This window comes from Bombus terrestris, chromosome 2 (assembly GCF_910591885.1).
Source record: "Bombus terrestris chromosome 2, iyBomTerr1.2, whole genome shotgun sequence".
In the NCBI taxonomy this organism is placed as follows: domain Eukaryota; kingdom Metazoa; phylum Arthropoda; class Insecta; order Hymenoptera; family Apidae; genus Bombus; species Bombus terrestris.
In genome coordinates this window covers 16,847,617-16,873,558 of record NC_063270.1, presented here as the reverse complement: position 1 = coordinate 16,873,558, position 25,942 = coordinate 16,847,617, and the positions used below count along the sequence as shown (strand labels likewise).

Below are 25,942 nucleotides of genomic sequence, written 5' to 3'. Positions count from 1 at the left end.
CCTGTATCATCGCCCCTATGTGCCCTCAAAATATTCAATCGTCGATTCAAAGCATCTTTTCAATGACTAATACATTAGATCGATTAGAAACAATCGAAAGCCGAAGAAACAGCACTTTAGAGAAGCAAATTCTACCCCATGAATCAACACCACCCACATGTTTCTCGACAGCCCTCTCGGCTCGCTCCAGGCATTATAAATCATCCCCCGGTGCTGTGGTCGGTCTCGTGACGCGATATTCGGGCCATTTGGTCGTCGATCGACGGGGAAACGGCCTCGAGAGAAGTCGAGACTCCGATACGCGTTTCGAGAGCACCGGCGCGGCGCGGCGCGGTGCACAGGTGTGACTCGCGCTGGCACGCGCGTGTCTCTCTGTTTACGCTCGCTCCGTATCGCGCTAGACTGCCTGTCGCCACGGCTTTATCGCCTTTTTCTCCGGCCCCTGCTGCCTCGCGACGACTATCGTCGCGGCACTCGCCCGATAATGTGATTCATTCCGCTTTGCTCGCTGTAAATCAACTAGTTACGTCGATGCGAAAAAGTTCAGCGACCAGAGTTTCGATGCGGAACCACTTCTTATTTCGTGATGACGATTCGTGAATTTTTTATTAGCGTAGCTGCATTTTCTGCGTTTCTCGAGGGGTTGTTTTCGTAGAAAAACAAGCGCAAAGTTTTCAACAAGTTTTTGGCAATGGCGCGAAGTAGATAGGAAATTGATCGGAGCGATGGATTGGTTTGAAGCAGCGTGGAATACAACGATGATTCGATGGGTGGATTGGAAAGGGAAAAATAGTTATTTCTTTAGATTTGTATTCAAAATTATGTGGTTTCCATAGTTTCTGGTTTGGGAAGCATTCTTCGTTTATCGATTGTGAAGACACAATGCACTGAAAGTAGAAAAAACAGTCGTTACAAAGAAGAAATACATTTATACTTTGATTAATCATTAACTCGTTAAGGATTGGAAATACGAAAGCGTTAAGAGCAAACTGTAATCTATTCTTATTTTTCGTATTGTAAAATCGACCAAGTGACACATATATTATGACTCCACATAATTTTTCCCTCGAACATAAAAATATCTTATCTGAAGAGATTGAATTACCACGAAAATGTTCAAATCTGGTAATCGATTTCCATCGTTCGACGATTCTCTGAAATTTGTTAACGTGCAAAGTGAATCAGAAATACCCTTCGCGGAAATTTGTCTGAGAACCTGCTGCGACGAGAGAAAATCGATATTTTATCAAAAGCTCGATAACTATTCACCGCGTACATATTTTCTACTCTATTTACCATACTCAAAGACACGTAGATACTTGCGCGCGTCTAAAATTCATATGACTCACGAAACGATGTTATCTCGTTACGTATTTGATACATTCTTTTCCCATGATTCGATTATTCTTATCGACCCATTTTTAATAAACGTATCTGTACAGAACTTTATTTTTCTAGAATTTATTAAATTTCGTCACCGTACGCGAATGTTTCTGGTAATTGTAGTGGGTTATGAGTAACGAACGCTATAGTGGTAAATAAACGCGCAATTGAGTAAAGATCAAAGTTGATCCCACGATGCCGAGGTGTCTTTATCGACCGACTTACTCACGCTGTTATATTTTAACGTTACGGCACGTTCACCACCTTGAATCACTGCTCGTGCGTGACCGAGTTTTCTGCTTCGTGATTGAAACCGTCTCCACCTGACGTCTGCAGAAACCAGACAATGAGACGCGCTTTATGTAAACAGTTTAGATAAAACGTGGTCTTATTGTTTGCTCGAAGAAGCGTACAACGTTTATCCGGGATAAGAAATGGTAGAAGTGAACAAGACGTCACGTTTATTTACGCGTTTCAGCGTGTATTTTATTTGTTTGAAATAAATATAGAATACGCATAACATTTGAGACGAGGAAGCTACGGATAAATATAAACTCTAATAGAAAAATCTGTTTGCTTGCGAATATTAAAACGCATTATTATACGCGTCTATAAAAGCGTGTAAATTCATATATCAAAATCTTTCTCATATTCTCCGTAATTGTTCTAATTAATTACTTTTGAACAAAAATCACGAATGTGAAGTATGATATTTTTTATTTTAAACTTGATCTCTTGTTAACGCAGAAACGTCTGAAACCTGTAATGATTTATACGATAAAATGATAATATTCTCTGACATGATATTCATAATGAATTTTTATTTTATTTCCTAATTTTATGTCCCAAGTCTATAGCAAAAGAAACTACTGAAATGTTTCCAGAAAACATGCTAGCACTAATTATCTGGAATACGAGAAATCGAGGATGAACACGTTTTCTTCGGCTCGTTAGCTCGGAAAACTCTGGTCGCGAGAGAAACAAAACAGAAAAATAATGTTTTAACATAAGCGAACTTCTCTCGCAACTTCGCAAACAGTGTCCTATCACGTCGGAGAAATGGAGCCACGTACGGGAAAGCGCTAAACCTTAATAATTATCGCTCGACTAACTAGTCCTTTAAACAGTACACAACCGAACAGTACGATACCGCACCTTAATTCACGCATAGTTTAAGACCGTTTCAACCCTACAGTACCAGTCGTGATCCTGTTCGTCGCTTTTTTCAACGTTCCCACGAACAAGGAACAAGAACGAAGCAGAACAACGTATTTTTACTTCACAGTTGATACGTGAATTTACCTTTCACCTGGTCATATTTAGCGGCGGGAATTACTTTACGATTTCGAAACGAAAACTCATCGATCACTCTTCTTACGCATACGATCATAAAAAATAGGCTACGGATTTTAATTAATTTCTGATTACTTAGGGTAGAACATTGAAAAAATCAAATATTGGGTTGGCAATTAAACGACTGCGGATTTTTTCATCACCACCTAATGACAAAAGTAAGAGGGAAATATTTGAACCAACTAACTGACTGACATCTAAATATTGTTAACCTGGATTCGATGTGATTCAAATAATTTTACCATAGAGGGGAATACCAATGAATATGCAGATCGAATAAGTGTATTGTAGTATCAGGGAAAAACCCTGGTGAAAATCTCGATGTACTATAGGTGAAAAACAACAAAAGTGGTGACAGGCCAGGGAAAGATGGAAAATCCCGATGGACCTATAGCCGTGGCCCTCTACGACACGGGGCAATTAAAAAAGATGTACTTAACCATGTGTCATCCACGACTGTGTGCATGCTAGGGATATCAATATCGCGGTACAAAAGGTAGATATAAGTCAGTTGCGAGTAGAATTGTGAGAGTTGTTAGAGAGTCGCGAGGAAGCAGAAATTTGCGTCACGTTAAATAACCATAGTTTCCTATTTATGTCATTAATAAATAACTCTGTAGAGATCATTAACCAGAGAGTGAAATTTCTATAATATTACCAAGTGATTAAGGCTATATCTATATACCCGACTATATCTCGCGTATGAATTCTGACCACCTGAATTTCCTTCAACATTGTTGAAGTGGGTTTCACTTCAAGGAAAACTCCACATCTTCTGTAATGTTTAGTTTTCTTAGTCCTCGAAGCCACTGAGTATTGTTTAGCACTAAATCAATTTGAAGAGCCTCTCAGCCTCATAGCCTTTCCTAGGAACACGCCTCGCACAGATGGTGCAGCGGGGTACAGACAGGCAAGTTTTTCGTAATTATATAAATACCCATAGGCCCATGGCTTCAGAGCTCTTTCGTAAAGTAACGCTACCAGCGTACGGATCTGGTCTAGCATACACATTGTACTTGTACTTAAACTTACTTAAATATTATATATTTCTATTATACATTCATCCACGCATTTTCTCTCTCTCTATTCCGAGATAAAACCTAAACAAACATTTCCACCAAGGAGAAGAAGATACAAAAAATGAAAGAGAAATAAAAGGAATCTCGACTATATCCATCAATCCCATTCATCGTTCTCCTTGACATTTCCAGAGAAGAGAAAAGATTAAAGAAAAATAAAACATAAAAGAGATAGAGAAAGTTAATGATATCGCAAAGGCAGGCTAATAGAACACAGGTGTAAAAAAGGGAAGGTTTTCCCACGCGAGTCAACGAGGCGGGCGACGTTCAGGTTGCGCGAGGCGCGGAACAATTAACGCGACGCGGCTCCCATTCTTAAATTCCAAGCCGTCGAACCGAGCAGGCCTCATTTTCCACTTGGCTCGTCACCGCAATTCGCGACCAGTTCGCTTAATATCCGCGACGCGCTCGTCCACGGACAATACCATGCATGTACCATTGCGCGCGTCCATAATTCACGGGCCAGAGGGTCGCCGATAAAGGGCTAACCGAGGCCGCTAACGCCTGACACGCGTCCCCTTTTGTACGTTGTACGACCATTGTTTCTTCCGTGTGCCCGTGGCGGGCAAAGAAACCGCGAACAGACCGGATCCGCTTCATTTCGCCCGCGAATTTCCGCGACGCGAACGAGGGTTAAAGAGAGGGTGAGAACTTTAGCGATAGACACGGCCGCGTGCGTTCAATGGGCCCTCGATTTAATTTCTGCCCGCCGATGATTATTCTGTGGACGGATTACGCGTTATTGCGTGTTCCATTTACACCGGCTATTATATCGTCGGTTTTAAAATACCGTGGTCCACGTTGTTGTTAATAACGATCATCGGTGATCATCGAGGCACTTGGGGTTGGTTGTTGGGCGATACTAATCTAAGTTGCGCGTGTAATGTCGAGTCTGTGTACCGTGCTTCTTTTTCTGGGTGACTGAAATGTGTAACGGTTTAGATTTTTATTTGTCGTAGTGGAGAAAGGTGCCGATGGATTGGGGAGATTTTTTAGAGGAAATTTAACTCCTTGACCTACGATTTACGTTCGAGAATGTTGGGCCGAAAACGTAAACAAGCTCGCGCAGCCTTGTGTAGCACGATGACCCGTACTATGCCCGTAATATTTACGTTTGACCCGATCATCGTACTACGGGCTATGTCCGTAGTTGTAGGTTAAGAGGTTAACGAGCTTCTTTTATGCGAGTAATATTATAGGAGAGGATAGTTCAAATAATAATAGAAGCAATAAAAAAGATACATGTTTTGGTCTAAAGAGAATTGCGTATATATAGTAATTGTATATGTAAATGAGTTATTATATTTGTAAGAAATATATAACTTTTAAAAGAACATAATCCTCGAAAGATACTCTGTTTCGAGTCCCTTCATCCTGTTCTACAACCATTTTTTAAATTATAAGCAGAAAACTTTGGCTATCGTCAGCTTTGCATAATTTATCCTATGTACAATTAAATTTTTTACAGAAAAGAAAATCGTTGCTGTGATCCACGCATGAAAAACACGTTTTACCTAGCCTTGGTTTTACTCGTAACTTTCGTAAAAATACAAAAATGTCGATCACTCGAATAGCGTAATTCTCACCATATCAAAATCATAGCTTTTTTCAACCCTTTCATCTCTCTCTGCACGAATCGTTATCCGGCAATTAGAAACCACTTCGTCTCCCCTATATTTCCAGACAATCCTGGTTTTTACACGATGCAGGACAAGGCAATCGCGATGCTGTCATCCGACGATCGTGTTCGTTCCTCGCGCGGAAACACCAAGCGGAAATCGTCGCCCCCGCGATATGGGAGGTGGCAGACGGCAAAAAAAAAAAAAAAAGAAAAAACACACACACACAGGTCCATGGGATAAATATGAAGGGAGATTCGCGCGGGATCAAACTGGTCCGCGAATGTATGCAAATAGAAATGTAATCTGGTGTCAGCGGCGCGACCAATAATGTCAATCAAACGCACTGGTGGCCGAAAGCCAACAATGGGGAATTGGCGAGCGAGTATATGGCCCAGAGCGAATATGCAGTATGTAAATGTTGTCATATCAATGGGGATCTGCATATGGATGCATGCCAGATATACCGTGGCTAGCCGGTGACACGCGCGCTTTGGCGACATGTGCACTTGGTTTAACCCGTCCTCGGACCCTTCCCATTTCTGCTCGTCATCCTTCGCGTCCTCCTACTGCCACCCACTCCGCCACCCTGCGTATCTTCCATCCCACTTGTACTTTTCATGCGAATTATGCTCGCTAACACCGGTTATCCCGCAATTTTGACGATCGAAGGGGTCGTTGTATTAAGAAAATGCCCATTTGCCAATAATGCAAACCAATAAAAATCAATTGGAAATCAAATCGCTTTTTCGTGCTTAAATAAATTCATAGTTCCAACTAATTTCCATCTCGAATTACTGTATTATTAAATAAATAGAGGAATAAGAGAAGAGTCAGAGGATTTCACGAAGATAAGGGAAAAGCGAAGAAAAGAAAAAGACGGGTACAATGAATGGTAACGTACAGTTTTAGTCGATTAATCCCAAAGTGACAGTTATATTATTATTTTCCGCTGTCCATCATTTGTCAGCCGCACGGTCAACAATCGCACAGTGAACCAAATCTTCCAACAGAAGTATCAACCTCCTTACCTGTTCCCATCAGTTCTGATCTACGTCGACGGTTTGATAGGACCGATTTGTTCTTATTAACGCGACTCGATGCATTATACGTAGCTCTCACTGGCAGCTTCTAATCTACGAGCACGCGACAACGTCTTACGACCACCACGAGACCCGGACAGAACGTCGGGGGTTGATTGGTTTGCGGTCACATCCGTTAGTAATGAGGTTCGCAGATGGCACGTCTCAGGAAACCCATTAGGCCGATTCTAAACACCGGAACTGGTTGCCATGCTGATCGATACAGATTAAACGGACTGGCTATCCCCTGGAGGCGGTCAAAGATTATCGAAATAAATTATTAATGGACCGCTGATCTTCGTAATCGAATGTCACGGCGATCTTAGTCGATCTTAGAACGATTAGCATTGTTCTTCGTGTTGTTGTCCGTTTCTGGTTCGCGCTTGGAGAATGCCATTCGTGCGAACGATGACCGATCGATCTATGAGTAACGTTCATTAATCGAACAAGCGTAAATTTTTATTAGAAACAAAAGTTTCGATGTCAATGTTTGCTTTGAGAATTATCGAGTGATTCATTTGATCGAAGCTTGGCAGTTTTTCCAGATTTTTAGATTGTCGGAGCAAAGTACACGATAACGGTCCTCTTAGCCATAGAGCTACTATATTCGATTACGATTCGATTGGAATTAGATTAATGATGATTGCACAAGCTTCCTTACTGTTAAGTAATTACGTGTAATAGGTAGGTTTATCGATTTTCATCTATATTGGATATAATCTCTGATAATTTCTAACTAGAGAATTCCATATTAAGATATGAAGGTATGGTTTCAATTTCGCACAGGTCGATACGTTATCTGTCGTAATCCTTTTTGAAGATGTCTGCATAGTATTTCGGGAACTTACGCTTAACCCGATGTTTCTCTTCCATTTCTTACGATTTACTTATCTTCTACGTAATATGCTGAAAGAAGAATGAAAAGAAGGGAACGGTGTGGGAGGGGAAAAAGAGAAATCGAACTGCGCTCGAAGAATCACCCGAACGTCTTCATATACATTCGGTGTTCACATTTATTCAATAAAATAAAAAAAATATCAAGTACAGTAATAAAATGGCGACACATAATGACACCGCCGCAATCGACATTTCATAACATTACGATATATCGATAACTATAAAAGTGAAAAAATCTGTACAATGAAAGACACGCGGGTAGCGAAGAGATGCCCCCGTCCCTTTGCGAACTCCCAATGGTCGACGCTACACCACACGAAGAACGTCAATCTGTGTGCGTGAGTGCATGTTCCTGTGTGTATCCACGTACACATATCTTGCAATACCGGAGAACAAAACGAAGAGAAGACAAAATAAAGAAGGAAGAAAGGACGAAAGAGGAGCAAACGCGAGAGAAAGAAGGGGAGCGAGAAGCGTCGTGACGTCTTCGGGGCGTTGCGTCGACCGGCGATCGGGCAGCGGACGCGAGAACAATTGTAGAAGTAACGACTATGGGGAGTGAATAATTACACAATGTTAAGATTATAGAATTATAATAATAATAATAATAATAATATTAATAATTATAATAATATTCAGATAATAATTCAATCATATATAATAGGTAATAATAATACATTCTCGTATCACTTAAAATCCTACTCAAATAAAATTAATAACATAAAAAAATTGTCATAAACTAAAATCAAAAGTAATCAATAACGTAGTTATGTAGTGACTTAAATAACACAGCATCGTATGATCGGGCTTCGGTTTGCTTATTCCTCGTTGATTTCTTGATATCGATGCTCGGTTTGCATTTTTCTTAACGAAAAGCGATATAGAAGATATCGTTTCTCTATTTTAGTCAAGGAAAAGATCCAAGTGGTCAACGATGAATGGGCAAACTCGTGGCCATACTTAAAGTAAAGAATAGAGAATCTCGAGGGAAACGAAGGAAGGAAAGTGAAGAGCGAGAGCAACAAAAAGAAGAAACAGAGATCGAGAACGCAAGAATAGAGAAGTGAAATGTCGCGGCGTTTACGCGCCCCCCAAAGGGACGCGTAAGATACGTAGAATACGGCGCATTCCTTTTCTTTTCCTGTTTTGTTCTCTTTTCTTACCGAGAAATCGATGAAACGATCGGGCCGTATAATCTGTCGATTTCTCGTTTCGCTCGAATAATCATTTAAGAGAAGGCCAAAGAAGAAACAAGTTAAAAAAAAAAAAAAAATGAGCGAGAAGAGGGTATGGAAACGAAAATAGGATGAAAGAAACGTAAAAAGAGGCAAGAGTGAAGTAGAAAAGTAAAAAGAACAGAGAGAAAAGGGGAAAAAGAATTGGATGAAAACAAAAAATAAATTAACGGTAGGTGCCGCACTTTTCTCACTTACGCGTGATATAAGGGGGGCCTGTTACATAATACGATATTTTACGCTTGTAAATAACATATCACGTTGACCGCCGTACGTCTTCCGTCCAATCACTCGCATCGGGACAGTCGTTAAGCGAAAACGCAAAAACTCCTAAAAAGGAAAGAGAGAAAGAAGTTCTCCTCTTACACACACGTTTACGGAGTTACAAGTTATACAGAGTACAGAGTAGAAAAATTTTTGTTTGTTTGTTTCATATTCTTTTGTCTCTCTTCTTTTCCTGCCTTTCTTTATCTTTATTCTCATTTTTTATTCGTTTTTTTTTTTCATTTGTTTGTTTTGTTCTAAGCACCTCAAGCGTTATGCAACGGCTCGCATCGTTATCCCTCTCCTTCATTTATTTGGTCGCTTCTTTGGATTGGTCAGCTGGACGAAATTTCGTTTCAAAATATATATATATATATTTCTTTCCCGCGTTTCGCAATAAAACGTTTTCGCGCGTAAAACACTTCTACTATACGCATCTAAGCATATACAATATATATATTATATATATTATATATATATATTTCTCTCTGTTGTCTTTCGTTCGTTGTTTCGCTGCTTTCGTTTCTTTCTCCCCGCGTTCCCTTTCTCATTCTTTCTCTGGCGCGTACACGCGAAAGAAATTCGTCTTCGTTCGTGCGAGCTAAGCGAGAGAACCCAGGAACGATCGAGGAACGACCGTTTTTCCTCTTCACGTTTCTCGCTTCTTCGCCTCTCTCGAGCAAGGGGGAAAAAGAAGGAAAGTAGCAAAATTGAACACGTTTTCTGCGAGTCCAGACTCTATCACAAGGTTGCTGCGAGCTTTACAAACGGCTTGAGAGTCGCCACGCCTCTTTTTATTCCTCTCTTCGTCCTCTTTATTCCCATCTCGTACGTTTTTCTCTCGTTTTGTTTCGTTTTCGCGGATTTTTCTCCACGTAGAAAAGCATCGCGAAACGCTTTGTTTCGCTCGCCTCGATGTCTCTCTAACTTTCACGCAACTCTCATACGCACTCGCGAACGAGGGACCAAGGGAGAAAGATTGATCCCTCCGCGTCTCGATCACACGTTTTCTAGCCCTTTCTCTCTCGCATATAGTGTTACGAACAGATCGCGGCGGTCTATATGGTCCACGGGACATTTGGCTACAGGTAACGTTATTACTCTTTTTTTTCGTGATTTTTTTTTTACTTTTGTTTGTTTTAGCTTTAATTAGGCGTTTAAGGGGTACGAACAATCATCGTCTTACGTTTAAGTGGGGCACATTCAATTACGATTACACACGGTCGGATATTACAGGCTAAGTATTATTATGTCTCTTAGACGTGACTCCATTGAAATCGAACGTTAGTTTTGTAGAATAAAAATCATGTTGGGATTTTCATAATTGGACAAGAAGAACTTTGTTTCTTTTTCTTCTCTGTCGTTTATTACCGTTGCATTTTGTACATACCATACACAGAATAAATAGAAACTGATTTCTTGGCGGTATGAATAAAGTGAAAATAGCTGACAGACGATTTTGTGAGTCACTTCTAGAGGGAGAGAGAGGGAGAGAGAGAGAGAGAGAGAGAGAAAGAGAAAGAGAGACAGACAGACAGACAGACAGACAGACAGACAGACAGACAGACAGACAGACAGATAGATACCATTGATGAAGCAGAATCGCGAAATGGGCGAATACCGACACGACAAAATGGCAACGTGCTTCGCTTTTTAGGAGTTACAAAGAAATTCGCGGCGGCTAATTTGCCATGGTTGGCACCTGAAAAATACGCAACACGCATTATAAAAACGTTATTCCACGAGACTCGCGAGTTTTCGACCGCAAAAAATCGCCAAGTCTCGCAAAATCTTAAGTTCTCTTTCTTTCTCTTTTTCTTTTTATGGCAAACTTAAGAACAGTATGAGCAAATGAAACATCTCCAATTCTCTCTTCCTTTCTTTTCTTTTTTTTTTTTCTTCTTTCACTTTCGCTCGATCACACGCGCGATTATGCAACACTTATGTCATTGTCTTTGTATACTCGTGTATGTGTATGTACGTGTATAGCTGTATACATGTAAGTATCCCCTAATTTCATTCATTATTTGCAATTTTCTCTTTTATTATTCTCTTCGTTAAATACAGTACGCTTCGCGATTTCCCTCCTGTTTTCTTTGCAATTGAATCGGGGCCCGCTCGATATCGGTTCTCGGATTCTAGATAAAAGTCGTTGGAAACATCGTAGGACACACGAGCAACTCGAGAAAACCCCGGCTTAAATACTGGCGGGAGATTCAAGTTTTATATATCGTTCATGGTGCGTCGCTAGATGAGAAGAATCGGATGAAATCGAACATTGTCTTGTTCGAGATTGAAGATCCTCGTCAAATAACGATATGTTCGATCTCGATCGACAAACATCGACGAAATTGAAAATTATCCCACGAACGAACAAAACGGAACCGGAATACCTTCGAAGAAAAAAAAAGCCACAACACACACGCGAGTCAAAGTACAAAAGATACAAATAGACAGCAAATACAGAGGAAGAACAACAGATCTCCGTATCTTAGTTCATTTTGTTAAGAGAAAAAAAAAAACAAAAAAAAAAAAGAAAGAGAAAAGGACGAAATAAAACAAGAAATAGAAAAATCTCAATAAGTGGTCCGATAAAACACTAGTCTAACATCTATCAAACACCGTGTTGTAACCTCGAAAGCTTATAATTATCACGATGCGACTGGCGGTGGTTTGATACGCGCGATTAATTAACCATAATGAATGATCGATACAAGGATAAGCTCGCGGGCGTTTAATGGAGCGCGGAACGTACAGCGAAATAATCAATTTCCGTTGTGGTAAACCTAGCTTAGAATCATCAGGCGAGATCGTTCACCGATCTACCCCGCAACGTAGACTGTTTTTGGTGATTTTCCACGCTTTCGTTTTTGCCCTCTTCGAGCGTCCCTTTGCTCGCCCGCTTCGTTCGTAGTAAAAAGTTCGGTGGCGCGATCAGGAGAGGGGAAGAGGAAGAAAGGACGAGGCGTCGATATCTTTTGATCCTAAAGACGAAGATAAAAAGTAGAAAGAAGAGAGTCGATAAAAACGATAAAGAATAAGGCGAATAAAATAGCGAAGAAAATTAGAGCACGCCGGCCGTTGGTAGACCAGTTTGCTCGTCTTCGGGAGACGCGCCACCGAGAGATCATTGGAAAGTTTCGTTTTACAATTAATAATTACGATTACGAGCTAACACGTACAAGAGGGAATTAATCTTACGGTTCACCAATTCATTTGGTTGAAACGAATTAAAAAAAGAAAAAGGAAAAAGCAGAGAGTAATAAAGGAGAGTAGGATTTAGATGGAAATTGGAAAGAGAGCGAGACGAAAACGAAACGAAACGACGAAAGAAACAAAATACGAGAGATATGGGATGCTCTCGATCCCGATACGAGAATCGAACACGTTTTCTCCGCCCTTAAACGGGGTCATTCTCTCTCTTACTCCTGCGGAGGGCTAGGGGGATAATTGGGAAGGGGTGAAGGGATCGGGTACATTATAATATTCATACGATTATTCGTTACAATAATCAGATATTTCATTAATAATTACGAGATCACAGTGACGCTTTGACGCGCGGGGATCTCGGATAGGCGGGCTGCTTCTATTCGACTTTAGCTATTTGGTTGGCCAGTTACTCGTTAGACTAGCCTTTCTTTTTATCTTCGATCTGATTGAGCTGATTGATTTCTGTTTGAACTCTTTGGACTGTTTTCTTTTTTTTTTTTTTTGTGATTTTCTTCGATGATCCAGAAAATTATTGGCTCGACTTATGAAGGATTTATTTCTTTGTTTCTTCTGTCGACTAAAACATGGCTCTCGGCTAATATCGATCGAAGAAATCGGCCAGTGGTCCTCGAGTAAAATTTGTAACAACGAGGTCGAAAAGGAAGAAATTCGTAACACAGCCTGCCCCCCACGATCCACATAGTCACAGTTGTAGCTTATATCTCAGCCTCGGCTGTCGTTCTCCGATTTATGTTAAAGTTTATTTATTTATGTTATGTTAAAGGAAAAATCATCATCTCCAAACGAGAAACACCTGCACATTTCTTTCTTCTTTCCGATCATTTTTTTTCCTTTCAAAAAACCTTTCTTTTGTTTCTCAATCGTTCATTCTCTTTCCGGGCTCACCATTTTGAGATACATCACTACCATTCTTTTATATCGCACAATATGCTACGAAATAGCATTTCGATAATAATATATATATCCAAATATACCATTTAAAATATATATATATATATATTTATATATAAGTGTTTTCCATTATAATATATATACTTTTATTCATGTTTATTTATATAATTAATACGTTCTCAATATGGCTGACTACTACGCTACGTAAAAATGCTTCTATTAAGGGGAGGAGGATTGTTGGCTTTTTTTACCGTTTTTCTAAAGCGTGGTAAAGTTGAAACCAAAACATGAAAAGGAAAGTAATACGAAATGAACAGACGGCGGGTGGAAAGGATACCGTAAAGGAAACGGAAAAAAAAGTAGAGAACTAAAAAAAAAAAAAAACAAAGAGGCTCAGGGGACAATAGCAAATCGTAGACAGTTATGGTACTTTACGGCCCCACGAACAAGCGGCTATGTACATGCGTTTTTTCTTATTTCCTGTGGTCGCGTTTAATCTTAATCCCATGTGCTTGATTGGCTTATCGTTTGCTCGACTGGTAGTAATAGCTTCTATTTCGTTTTACTAATCGCGTTTTCCTCGGTTTCTATTTTATCTCTTTAATTGTTCTCTTTTACTCTGACTCTTAAACCTACAACGGGGCTATGTTTTGCACAGGGCAAAAATTTGTTCATGTTTTTCGGTGCTCTATTTCATTTTTTCCCCCTTTGCGCGTTGCGTTGGCAAACGTACGCGCAAAGAGGACGTAGGCAAAAATAAAAAAATGAAAGAACGCAAACGGAAAGAGAGAGATTTCATTAAGTATAGCCGCGGCGGTCTCAAAGGCCATCTCTGGGCGCTGATATCACCGCGATAATGCAGGGAACGAACAGGAAGGGAAAAAATATCTAATAAAAACGAAACAATATTTTGTGTTTAACTACGTGCATACGACGTTCACGTTCAAACTCTACTTCCTTTTCCTTTGGTCGGAATGCTAATATAGAAAGGTTTCGCGAGCGCGATGAGAGCCCTGTTCGCCGGCTCCCTTCTCACGACGCCAATGGCAATTACTATCTTATTACATCACAATTGTACGACGATCCTGCTCACTCTCGTGTTTACCCCCTCCTCGGGTAAATAGAGAGGAGAGAAGAAAACTCGATCGACAAAGAACTTAAACAGATTCTAGAAAACAAAGTAAACGACGAGAAAACCGGAGACAAGTTTCTGCTGAACCTCTAACAGAGTTTAACTACCATCGAACGAGGAGACGATTGGAGCAACACCGTGAAAAATCACGTCGAACAAAATGTCGTTCGAACTTCGAGCGATAATTCTTTATCGATCTAACGGAACACGATTAAACATGCGATACGACTTAACCATCTGTCAAACATACTATCGCCAATTAATTCAACCAAAAAGGAAGAACAAAAACGAACACACGTCGGACGTGTGGAAAAAATCACAGGATGGAACGAAAGAAATGGTCGGCTCAGCACAGAACTTGTGCTCCCCAGAAACATGTTCGATGATTTCTGGCGATGAGTAGTCAGTGAAAAATACGTTATATTAAATTACTATTTTTACGACGAGAACATCAAACGACTCTAGGTAATCCGTCCGTCGAACTATTTCGAATTGGCCGGACGATGAACAGCAACGGTTTCCGTGAATACGTACTCGCGTTCACTTTGCTCACCTGTACGCGACCAATTGAAATTCTTCCTCGGAGAATCAATCAGACAATCATCCTTTCTTTCTGCACGCTTTCTTTCTAAAGGGTGTTCCCTCTTTATGCAGTAGCGTGTCTTTACTTTTCTCGTTTAGAGGGAAAAAATATACACGCTACCTCGAAGAAGCATTCAGGCAGAGCTGATGGCTTCTGCTACATCTCTGTGCACTCGTTCATTCATTCGACAAACGACACACACCTCTCACGCGCGTTTCATCATTAGGACGAATGGCAGTATTAATTATCTCGCGAGAAATACGATCAACGCGAATACTCGTATAATCCTATTTAGACTTATATGAATACGTTTTTATCTATAAATAAATACTACTATATTCTCTACACACTGGAATACTTTGACAGAGAACGTCATGAAATCTTATCTATTACCTAAGGTGGAAGAAAAAATGGGCAAACAAACAATAATAAAAAATAATAATATTAATAATAATAATAATAATAATATAATAATAATAATTGTAATAAAAATATTGATAATTATATGTATATTATACATAATTATATATGTATAATATGTATATAATTAAAAAAATAGATATATAAAAAAGGAGAAGTCTTTACTCGGGAGATAGAGACAGAGAGACAGATAGAACGGTCCACGGGAATACACTATCGTATCGACAGCCTTATGATGATTTTGGTTTCATCCCGTTCGAGACTCTCAGCACGAGGCCCGAAACAGGGATACTCTAACTATCCTTTAATTATAAATTCCACTTTCAGCTTCCTACGAACGTTCGCGCCAATTTTGGCGGGACGCGGCATGGAATCGCGAATATACGAGACAACCAAAACCTAAATACACGCTAATTAACGAGATCAAACAAAAGATGGTCGTTCAAAGAACACAGAATCGTGAAAATCTATGAATAACAAGATAGAAGAGGAAAATAAGAGCAGAAGAAAGGATAAGTGAAACAGAGGGAAGAGAATGAGATTGTTTAAAAAAATGGAAATGACGAGACGCGAGCGTCGATCATCAAGAGAAAAGCGTAAACGTTACGGCGAAAGACACTGTGAGCAGATGAAGAAGAAGAAGAAAAAGAAAAATGAGAAAAATATGTGGAATATGTGGAACGAAAGATAGCAGAGAAAGATAGAAAAAAATGACACACACAGGAGCAAAGGGTGAGAAATCCTTTGTCACGAGTGTCATGAAGGGCGTCCTTCGTGGAGGAGGGCGCCACTAAGAGCTAAGCTACCGGAGATCATTCGAAAACTGTCCACGGGACACGCAGCTAGCCAATTAAGATGCTGCGATCCTCGATCTATCGATTATCTACTTTAATTATTAAATGTCGACTTATTTACTGAATTTTAATTATTTTAGTTAAATCCTCTATACAATTACAATACGTTGCTCCCCTCTTCACGTTACATGTCCTCGCCCGTTTCCCTACCTGCTCAATCGCGTATCTTATCTTTTCTTCTTCTCTTTATTCTCTTTGAGTTTTTCTTCTCATAGTATTATTTCTTTTTTTTTTTTTGTTCTTTTACTTTTGGAATATACTGAGAGAGAGAGTTAGAGAGAAAGAGAGAGAGAAACTCCCCTTGAAAATCTTTCTATGTACAGATGATTCGACCATCGCCATGAACGTCCAGCGATATCGATCATAATCCACGGTCGTTGTTCTTCAAAAATCGTAATTAATCGACCCTTGAATCGATCAATTCCGAATACTTTAAATCACCTGAATCAAATTGTCCACAAATGTGTCTTGGCAGACTTCTCTATCCTTTTGCCATCTTTTTCTCCTCGAGGATCATCGACCGCTCGCGGAACGACATGGCGCGGTATCATGATATCTCAGATAGAGTTCTGCCTTGCCTGTATCGGCTAGGTAACCGCGTTATCTACAAGCCACGTCAAAATACTTCCTACCGACGGGAACGGAACAGAGAGATGTCTTACGAGTAACGAGAAATTAAGCAAATGCACGATAAAAAAAGGAAAAAAACACAGACGAAGAAGAGCAAAGTGAGATTGTACGGAGAAACGAAAATGTCAATGTCTACTCTGTTCCGTTCCCGTGATCACACTACTTTATTTAATTTTTTTTATTTTATATCAGTAATGAGATCATCATTTGATTATTGGGTTAAGTCCTCTTTGGATCTCGTCCTTAGCTCCCCGTCACCCTCACCAAGACCAGTGTCACAATGCGATCGTCACCTTCGCTATTCGTTCTATTCGAATATTATCTGTAAATTCACCCGGGAGAAATATATATATATAATAATATATATAATAATTAATATATATATAATAATATATATATAATAACCAATATATATATATGTATATATTTATATTATCTTCTTAACTTTCTACCATGCAACATAACCTAAAGGCGAACGATCGGCATGATCGAACCAACAGTCGGTGTTCGATAATACACGTCGATCGCTGCCGCGGGCGAGAATGCACCTGGGAATCGATGTTGTATCCCGAGTCCATCGCGCGACGATCACGCGGAAGATGAACTCTCTCGAGCAAGATGATACTAACTATAGCTCTAAGTAACCGTGAGCTTGACCGATGTCGATGCGGAACATTAAAAAATCAAAATCAGAAAGACAAATCAAAAAGAACACAGACTCTAGATGCGAGTCTTTGTTCGTCATCGAGGCAGAGTTACTCGAATGTACGCGACATCGGTCTCCTTTTTACATCGAATCATCGTCAAACAACAAACATCAGAGAAGTATGAAATGGTACTTGGCTTCAGATAACTCTGACTCCTTGACAAGTAACGAGTTGACAAGCTCCGCCTTCGTCGTCCTCGTCATCCTCGTCGTCGATACCGCTATCTATACCTCCGTATTCGTCGAATTCTTCGACTTCCTCCTCCTCGTCCTCCTCATCCTCCGAGTATTCATCCTCGCTCGAAACATCACCATCGACAGGACGAGGACGATATAGCATTAGTGCACTCTCGACCGCGGAAGGCGATAGACACGCATACATAGAAAATAAATCGTACAAGATATCGCGTTGGATATTCCGGTAGGACGTCCAGCGGGAATCGTCCAAGCAGAGCCCTTCCTGCTGGCTAGGCATCGGTCTTTCGACCTTCGAATAATCGATACCGGGTGATGGTATCCGGACGCACGTGGTGCGTGTAACGGGCCAGGAAGGAACAGCTGCTGGTTTACCAAGTAGCGACAGGTCGTACTGGTTGTCCCTGATGTGGCTCCAAGCTTGGGTAATCGTTCTTCGAGTTCTCGAAGCATCGTAGTCGTTTGTCGTGACGACGAAACGACAATTCTGTTGCGCCTATCGAAGACGAGAGACCAACCTCCATCCGAGATACAGGGCCACCGTCGTCCACAAGGTCTCGCGGAGAGGAGCTGGGATAAGCAACGACAGGAAGCTGTCGGTGGATCCGCTCGTGTTGTTCGTGTTTGCGAAGCTTGGGTTCATCGCGCTCAGTCGAGACTTCTCGATCTCGGCGGCCTGCAACACAGCAGAGAAACGATCTGAGTATTCCATCAGATTTAGTTTTATTGCTGTATAGTTTGCTACAAGTACTATATTGGTAGTGCTATACCATAACTTCCCTCTATAAGATCCTAAAGTTATATAGATACAGTTTCAAAAAGGAAAAAAGATCGCTGCAATTAAGCCGACACTACTACATAGTAGGACAGATTACAGAATTTGAGGAAGGAAGTAAGTTTAAGAAAGACACAACGTTCTCCGTAGAACCTCGATAAGAGGAACTCGACGAGCTGTCGTGTTTCTGTTGGAGCAAGAATCACAGGGAAATGGGGTGGGCCAAAGAAAGACGGGGTTCGGGCTAAGGCTCCTCTAATTGGGAGTGTCCTAATTGGACGGAATTACCGTCGATTCGACACTCCTTGCGGCTAAGCCTCCGGCGTAGAGAAAGCACCGCGCTCTTTTTATCGAGTTCTCTGTGCCTGATCCCTTCGAATTTACACGAGAAGACGAGAGACGCACGGGGGGAACACGACGCCGCCGATTAAGGTCCACCGAGCTCCCTCGGGAATAGCGGCGCCACTTGCGCGAAACACAAATCGCGGCCAGGAGCGCATTAATACCGGTTAATTGTCAATTAATTTCCGCTTTGAAGAATTTCCACTGAGGAACAATTGGCCTGCAAAACTTTCCTCGCTTAAGAATCCGTGTCTCCCATCCCCCTAAACCCTTCTCGAACACAAAGGTCTTCGTTATAACTTGCAGGGAACGCTTCATTACGCAATTAGTCATCAGGGGATGAAATCAGCGCGACAAAGGTTATCGATATTCTTCTAGCAATTCAATTTACTCTTTCTCCTTACGATCAATTGTTTCATCCAAAGGAAATTTCGTTTTATTGAAATATTAATCACCTCGAGAGATCGGAGATTCGCGTCAAACTCTCTGGGTCTGATAAGCACCACGATAATATATCCCGCCAGCGATAATTCCGCTTTCTCTATATCTGCTGGGCGAATATTTGCCGGCCAGTGTATCTTCCCCATTCCAAGAGAGTGGAGGGTGAAAGGGAGATTTCCTCTCTGTTTCCTCGATCACACCCGCAGTCCGCAGAGTGCGCGCGCGCGACTTCCGATCCTCGTTTCGTCTTAATCCACTCGTGGTGGCCGGACGTGCAATAATAAACGGCGAGAAACAGGGGGTGAGCTCAATCTCCGTGAGCAGAGGCTTTTATGGGAGGATGGCCCCATAATATCTGGTCATCGTCGGCTTCGATCCGCCCCAATACAACTTTCCTTCGTCCCTCTACGTGAACCGGCGGATAGAAAAACACTCGGGCCGAGTGTTGCCTCGTCGCGAGGAAAGAGATTACGCGGCGAATGAAGAGGGTGCGAGCGAGAGAAGTAGAAAGGCGTCGCATTAAGAAAGAATTATGGTCTATGGACTCTTCTCGTGGGAGTCCTCCTCGTCAATTAATAGTATACCTTCCCTTCCCTCTACTCGTTCAAACGTCTTCCCCTCTTTCTATCGCGATCTTTTCTCGAGCTCTGTCAGCTGAATTTCCTTTTACTTCGAATCGTTTTCACACTCTAGGGAAGTGTGAAGCCGAACGAACGTTTCACGCGCCTTGTCCGTTATCATCGAACCAGCTGCGACTCGAAACTTTCTCTCCCAACGACTACACAGGCGTATGGAAAGATGGCGAGCAGGTTTTATTGCTTCAGGCCCGGAAGAGAACGCCCTGAACCGCTTGAGCAACGCGCGCGGTTTCGCTCGAGCTTCGTTCACCGTTTAAACGCGGAATTTATGCGCGACCTGGTCGCCAGGATTACGTTGTCGGTGTTTATCGTTGCCGGGACGGTAAATTTTAATTGTTCGTGGCAGCCGGTTGCGCAACTGGCTAAATATCGTTGCTGCAACCTCCTCTTTTCTCCGCTTTTCCGCTCGTTCGGGAACGCGTTACACCGCGCGGTTGATTTAATGCGAGGATTAGAGAAGGCTGGCAACTTTAATTCAAGTAGTGCGATGATTAATAATTCAACGAACAGGAAACGCACGGACCAACCGTTTTCTGTAGATTTAATACGCAAGACGATACCGTTCATTCTGAAGGAACGTGATACAGATTTAATTAAACTTCCTGCTTTGTTGCGTCGCACATCTTCTTCGACGAAGCTCTATGGCTTTGGAAGAATGGTCTTAACAAACGGAAGAAACTTTCTGTCTCGCTATAGAAAAAAAAAGTTGCTTTACTAAATGGCCAATCCACGAGTTAATCTAAATATGTATATTCTATCGGATAATGAATTATAATAAATAAATACAAATGAAAAAAAAAGAAAATTCCTTCGCTACTATAACTTCACGATTAACAATACAAACTTGAATGTTCTCGAATTCCATGGAATGATCCAAATCAACAAACGTAGGCAACGTCTCTTGGTGAAAGAACATTACATCTACGTTCCGCCAAAAAATTCATCAAAATTAGATTAAACCCTGACATCCGTGCCAACGATACAATAATAACATTTCAATGAAAAACGAACAGCAACGCCATCAACTATTGGAGATCGGGATATTGTACGGTGTAATTGCGGAGCTCACAATGAAAATAGCCATTCGGATGGACGTTTCGGTAAGCCGCGTAAGAAAACGTTCACAGGCAACTGAGATTTGCGGTCTGAACATCGAGGCAACCTGAGTATCAAATGCGCAACGCACCATGGGCGATGAAATCCTCGCTACGATTCGATCTTGGCGAATACTTTGAAAGATGGTGGAAATATGACGTGAATCGTAAGACGAAGCGGTCGATCGCGTGCTTCGGAAGGAACTCATCGATTATGTAGCCAAGAGCAACGGCAAGAAGAGTGGACAGAATGTTCTTGCTAGATCGACCAAGGGATCCGTCATGCCACCGAGTGTCTAATGTATCAATTTGCGCGTCTATCGTTTGAATAACTGATAAATACCGACGGGACGTTCCATTAACTGCGCCATGGTTAAATCAGACTTCGAGGAAATCTAAGCTAAGCTAAAAGCGGGAGGAATATTTTATCGTGTCGATGAAGCAATTTTCTTCGTGCTACCGCGAATGGCTTCGACAGGCCTTCTAGGAACGAAAGATTGCGGAATACTTGGATGTCTGGCCCGTGTGATTAACCCTTGGAATAAAATTGCTCCATATTTGTATCTCTCTTTCTTTTGTAATTTTTTAAATTTCCAATATCTGTATTCGTTACGGTTACCAATGAGAATTTCGAGATTAGGAGTAATAATTGATATTTTTCACATTTCTCTAAACTCGTATTAAGAATTCATATTTTTTGCGCGCCGATTCATAGAATAAAGAAATAGTTTCCATGAATAATAAATCACGAAGAGGTTGGCGAGTAATGCGAAGAAGAGATCGAGAGATCGCGAGCAAAGGAGAAGAGAGCAAAGAGGGCTCACGATTGCACGAGATAATTGAAGATAATTTTCTCGGCCCGTGGCCACGGCTCGTGCTGCCATGCCCACTTAACTTTCACGTAAGGGGATGTGACCACTTAGCCGTTACATGCTCGCTTACTCTCCATGCATATGTAAAACGTTGCGTTCGCATGACGAATGGGGAACGAACGGGGATCGTGTTTGTAAGTTACATTCGACCACGCGTTTCTCCGATCGACTCAGCTTCCTTCTGCACCAAGAAACCCGCGAAAGGTCGGAGGGACGCGATGACATCCGGTAAAAGCAATTTTCAGGGGTCGATAAGTCAATGCCTATCGAGTCGCGGATAAAAACGTAGGTACAAGCATGTCGTGATCGAAGTTACACCAAGCTCAATTATATTATAATCACTTCTAATCTTGAATCTTGCTTCGTACCGATAAAATGACATAAGATTTGCGATAAACGAATTATCGAAGAGCAATGTATAGATAACGGTACAACTAGCCTTAGGCTTAGAACCAGTCGTTTAAAACTAGTCCATGAACATTTAATGAAGAAAACATAGCGTAACCTTTGCAGCTACGATCCATACTTATGTCAGCGCCATCGTATAAAATATGAGACATCATAAAACTACGGAAGAGACATCAATCTCCGCGAGCAAATTGAATTACTTCAACGTAAAATAAAAGCACGACAATTTCATCACGGAGGGAAGAAAATCTGTAATTAAAGTCAAGAGAAAACAAAACAACATTTACTCTTTAATTTCATATATCGAAAACGCGAGACTTCATCACGTCGTAGTGAATATCGCTCAATCCAACTAAGCAAGAGTAAACGAAAAAAAAGAGCCAGGTCTATAAGACACAAATAAGACACGAATCTACCCTGTACACATAGAACAGAGGAGATACAGGAACATCTCATCTCTGCCCCATCGACAGATTAATCTGACACTTCGATTCCCCAAGAGGGAGGAACGCAAACACCATGCCGGGGATTCCGTAGAGACAATTCCCCCGGCGGAGAATTCGCCACGATTCGTATTATCAACAAGCCTCGGGTCCTCGAGTTACCGAGCCGATCGGTATCCGATCCTCGAACGCGACGCGCAAGATTTCTTCAATTTCACGGATCCGTTCGCCCCCTTCAATTACCACCACTTAACCAGCAATAATTAGACGTTGTGGGATTGGGTATCACGCTGACGCGGACCTTTAAAGCGAATAAAGTCGAGACGAGGGATAAAAGAAGGGAACGCCCTTCCGGCTTGTTCATCTTTTTCTCCGTCTCTCTGCTTTTTAGATGGATCGTTCTTTACTGCCCTTGGCTCCTTCCTCTCGATCGGCCGCGGCAAATCACGGGGAATCTCGTAAAATCGTGAAAGGCCTGTGCCTTTCCTCCGAGCTTCGGCGACGTGCGTAAGTGAAAAGAACGACCGACCGTAATAATCGTTGCCGCAGAAACCATTCTCTTCCTCTCGCGAGAGACGATTCCATGATTACTAGGGTTTAGATCTGTTTTTATGTTCGTTTATGCTTGTCTATTAGGTCCAAATCGCTATGCTTCTTGTCTAGACTGTGAAGGAGATTGAGTACAGTAAAACTTCGCTAATGTAAAGTTCATTTATTCTAACGAAATTCCAGTTAGCGCGTGATTAAAGGAATTCCTAGATGAATTCACTTATCTAAAAGGAAGATAATAAGATTGGTAAACTTTTATTGTATGAACTCTAATTATACGTAAACTATCTGTCCACTGAAGGTTCATATAGGTGGAGTTTCTGTAATCTAAGTAACGTAAGAGATGACCAGTACTCGTACATATACTAAAACGATAAAATATACTAAAACTATAAAATACTTTTTTTCATAAGAGTATTCCTTCGACAGGAGAAAAAACTACTCTCAGGAAATATTTGACGCGGATTACATGGGACGCGCATCGATCGTGAAATTCAATCCAATTCTAATAAATCTACGATGGACTTTCGCATCGATAGGCGATCTTCCGTAATTCGTTTGCGAGTGTCCGCGAGCAATTTCATCTGGGCTGGGTGTAAAAATGGAATTCTGCCATAAAACCGTCCGATGTCCTATTTCTCTCACCTGTCTGTCCGGGACAAACAACCGGCAACCACTCGTAAAATCAGTGGGACATCGTTCCGAGGCCGTCGATACATATTAGATCGAGTGATCAAAAGAGACAGGAAATGGAGAAGGTAAAGCGGGTGAGACGGTGATGAAGTGGCGGCTACGCGCAGGGTCGTACACACTGGGAGCAATACTAGACGTCTTAACGGTAGCGGGCAGATATTTATTGCGCCCATGGGACGCCGTCGGTGCCACCGATATAACTAAATTCGCGTTTATGACCCTGGCTTGACCCACTCCAGCCGCCAATTTCTCTCCTTTCTTCCGCAAACCAGCGAGAAAGAGAGAGAGAGAGAGAGAAAGAGAAAGAAACCGCGACGAAATGAGAGACACTGAATCATTCGTGGGACCATTAAATCGTGGATATCGCGACCATGGCACGGGGGATTCTTTCATCGGTCAGATCGATTTTCGGGAATTGATGTTGCTCCACGTAAGTAGAAATGTATCGAATTTTATGTGGGAAGAAAATTATATGAGCTCCGCAGCGAGTAAACCGATCGACTACTTTTTATTAATTTCTTAATTTCATAAAAATGTTTTAATTAACTTTGCTGTCCTCCTCCTTATTTTTTCACGTTCGCATTTCTTCAGGGATCCTCTCTTTTGGGACTATTTCATCCATAAAAAGCATGGAATACGCAAAGGGTACAAACATTACATCGAAGAATAAAACCAAATATTTAAAATTTATGTATCTACTAATTTGCTAATATTCATTGAAATATAATGTCCATTTTCGGTTATGTAGAACCAAGGGCAGCGGGGTTAAAAAGCAATTCTGTTATTGAAATTTCTGATTAAAAAATAACTCCGTTAACCGGTTGAAGAATTTAGCATTGCGTTGAAATATGGTTAAATTGAAACGTTAGATACATAATACCCTGAGAATGTGAATATAATAGTAAAAAAAATGTTGGAGTTATGTACGGTAAGCTACGAGAGGGTGAATAGGATAAAATTAATTTAGGAATTGAGGGCGTAAAAATGCCGAGGGGGTAGGCGAATTTTATTTTAAGGCTTCCCTTTTTGGCATCTGCGTATTCCGGCGGTTTTATAACAGTCACGCTACAAGGGTGACTTTATGACGAGTGAAAAAGTATCACGAGGGGGTGGATGCGATTGTGACAGGGATCTCGCAACGCAATTATTTTTACGCCGCGCACTTCGCACCTGTACTCTTCGCGTCGTAAACACTTGGCGTTACGCTCGCGTTGGCGATAAGCCCGGCATTCAACCGCGAAAACTTGAAAACAATAGAGCCATCCTGAGCTTTCCCTTTTTTTAGCGTCAAAAATTCAATATTGCATTTCGAGCTTCTTGATAAATATCTTTCTGTAATATTTTCAGATCTTTACGAGATGTAATTTTGCAGTACTACGATTGTTTTAAAAATGACTTAAAAATACAGAAAGAATAAGAAACAAACATCTTTTATAGATAGAAACTTAATCGCGCAACTCCATCTTTGCACAAACTTGTTAATTTTAATGTCAGAGCGCGTATCGTACTTAACTTCTCAGAAATCAAACAATTTATCTAGACGAAGTTCGTCGGTTTAACTGCAACGTTACAACACTGTGACTCTTACGTAACAACTATGACGAAAATAAGTTCCACGAAAAGATTAAGTTACAGAACCTTCTGAATTATCACCCCGATTCGGCTAATCCACTGACCTTGGTCTTTGACGCGTGGAAATCGTCGGCGATGTTCCTGAGGTTGGCGCCTACGGTCGCCCAGTAACTTCCCTTGAAGGCCTGTCCAATGTGGCCGCAGCAGCACTTGCAAATTGATTTTACAGCAGATGTCTTCTTCACAGCCGCGGAGCTACCACCCTCTGAAGCAAGTCTGCGTCTTCGCGGTCGTGGCCTTGGGTTTGGCACCGGTGCCACATCGATCGCATCATTGTTAGATTCCGGAAACTGGAATGTCGCGTCCCTGGTTGGGCTGCTGGGCGCAGATACGGTCACCTGAGGCGCAGCGGGCGGAAGTTGCTCCACGGCAGACAACACCAAATCCGGCAACGGCATGCGAGCCAAATCCGAGTCCACCAGAACCATCGGATGCCGCTCGTCGCCCATTCGTCGTGGCAACCGATCTGAAGGACACAAGAAATTCGCTTAATTTCATTCG

The 25,942-nt window shown here is 41.5% G+C and overlaps 1 protein-coding gene across 2 annotated transcripts in view; it reads right to left on the bottom strand.

Moving 5' to 3' along the window:
* Positions 1-7,479: 7,479 nt before the first annotated feature.
* The window catches only part of LOC100648236, a 42,627-nt gene continuing 24,164 nt past the window's right edge, over positions 7,480-25,942 (bottom strand). For both annotated transcript variants that reach the window (XM_048409688.1, XM_012320284.3), the window contains 2 exons: positions 25,486-25,907; positions 7,480-18,230 (listed from right to left, as the gene is read on the bottom strand). In XM_048409688.1, the coding sequence (XP_048265645.1) occupies positions 18,051-18,230; positions 25,486-25,907 (602 nt within the window). In that variant the 3' untranslated portion in view covers positions 7,480-18,050. The remainder of the gene's footprint in view (positions 18,231-25,485; positions 25,908-25,942) is intronic.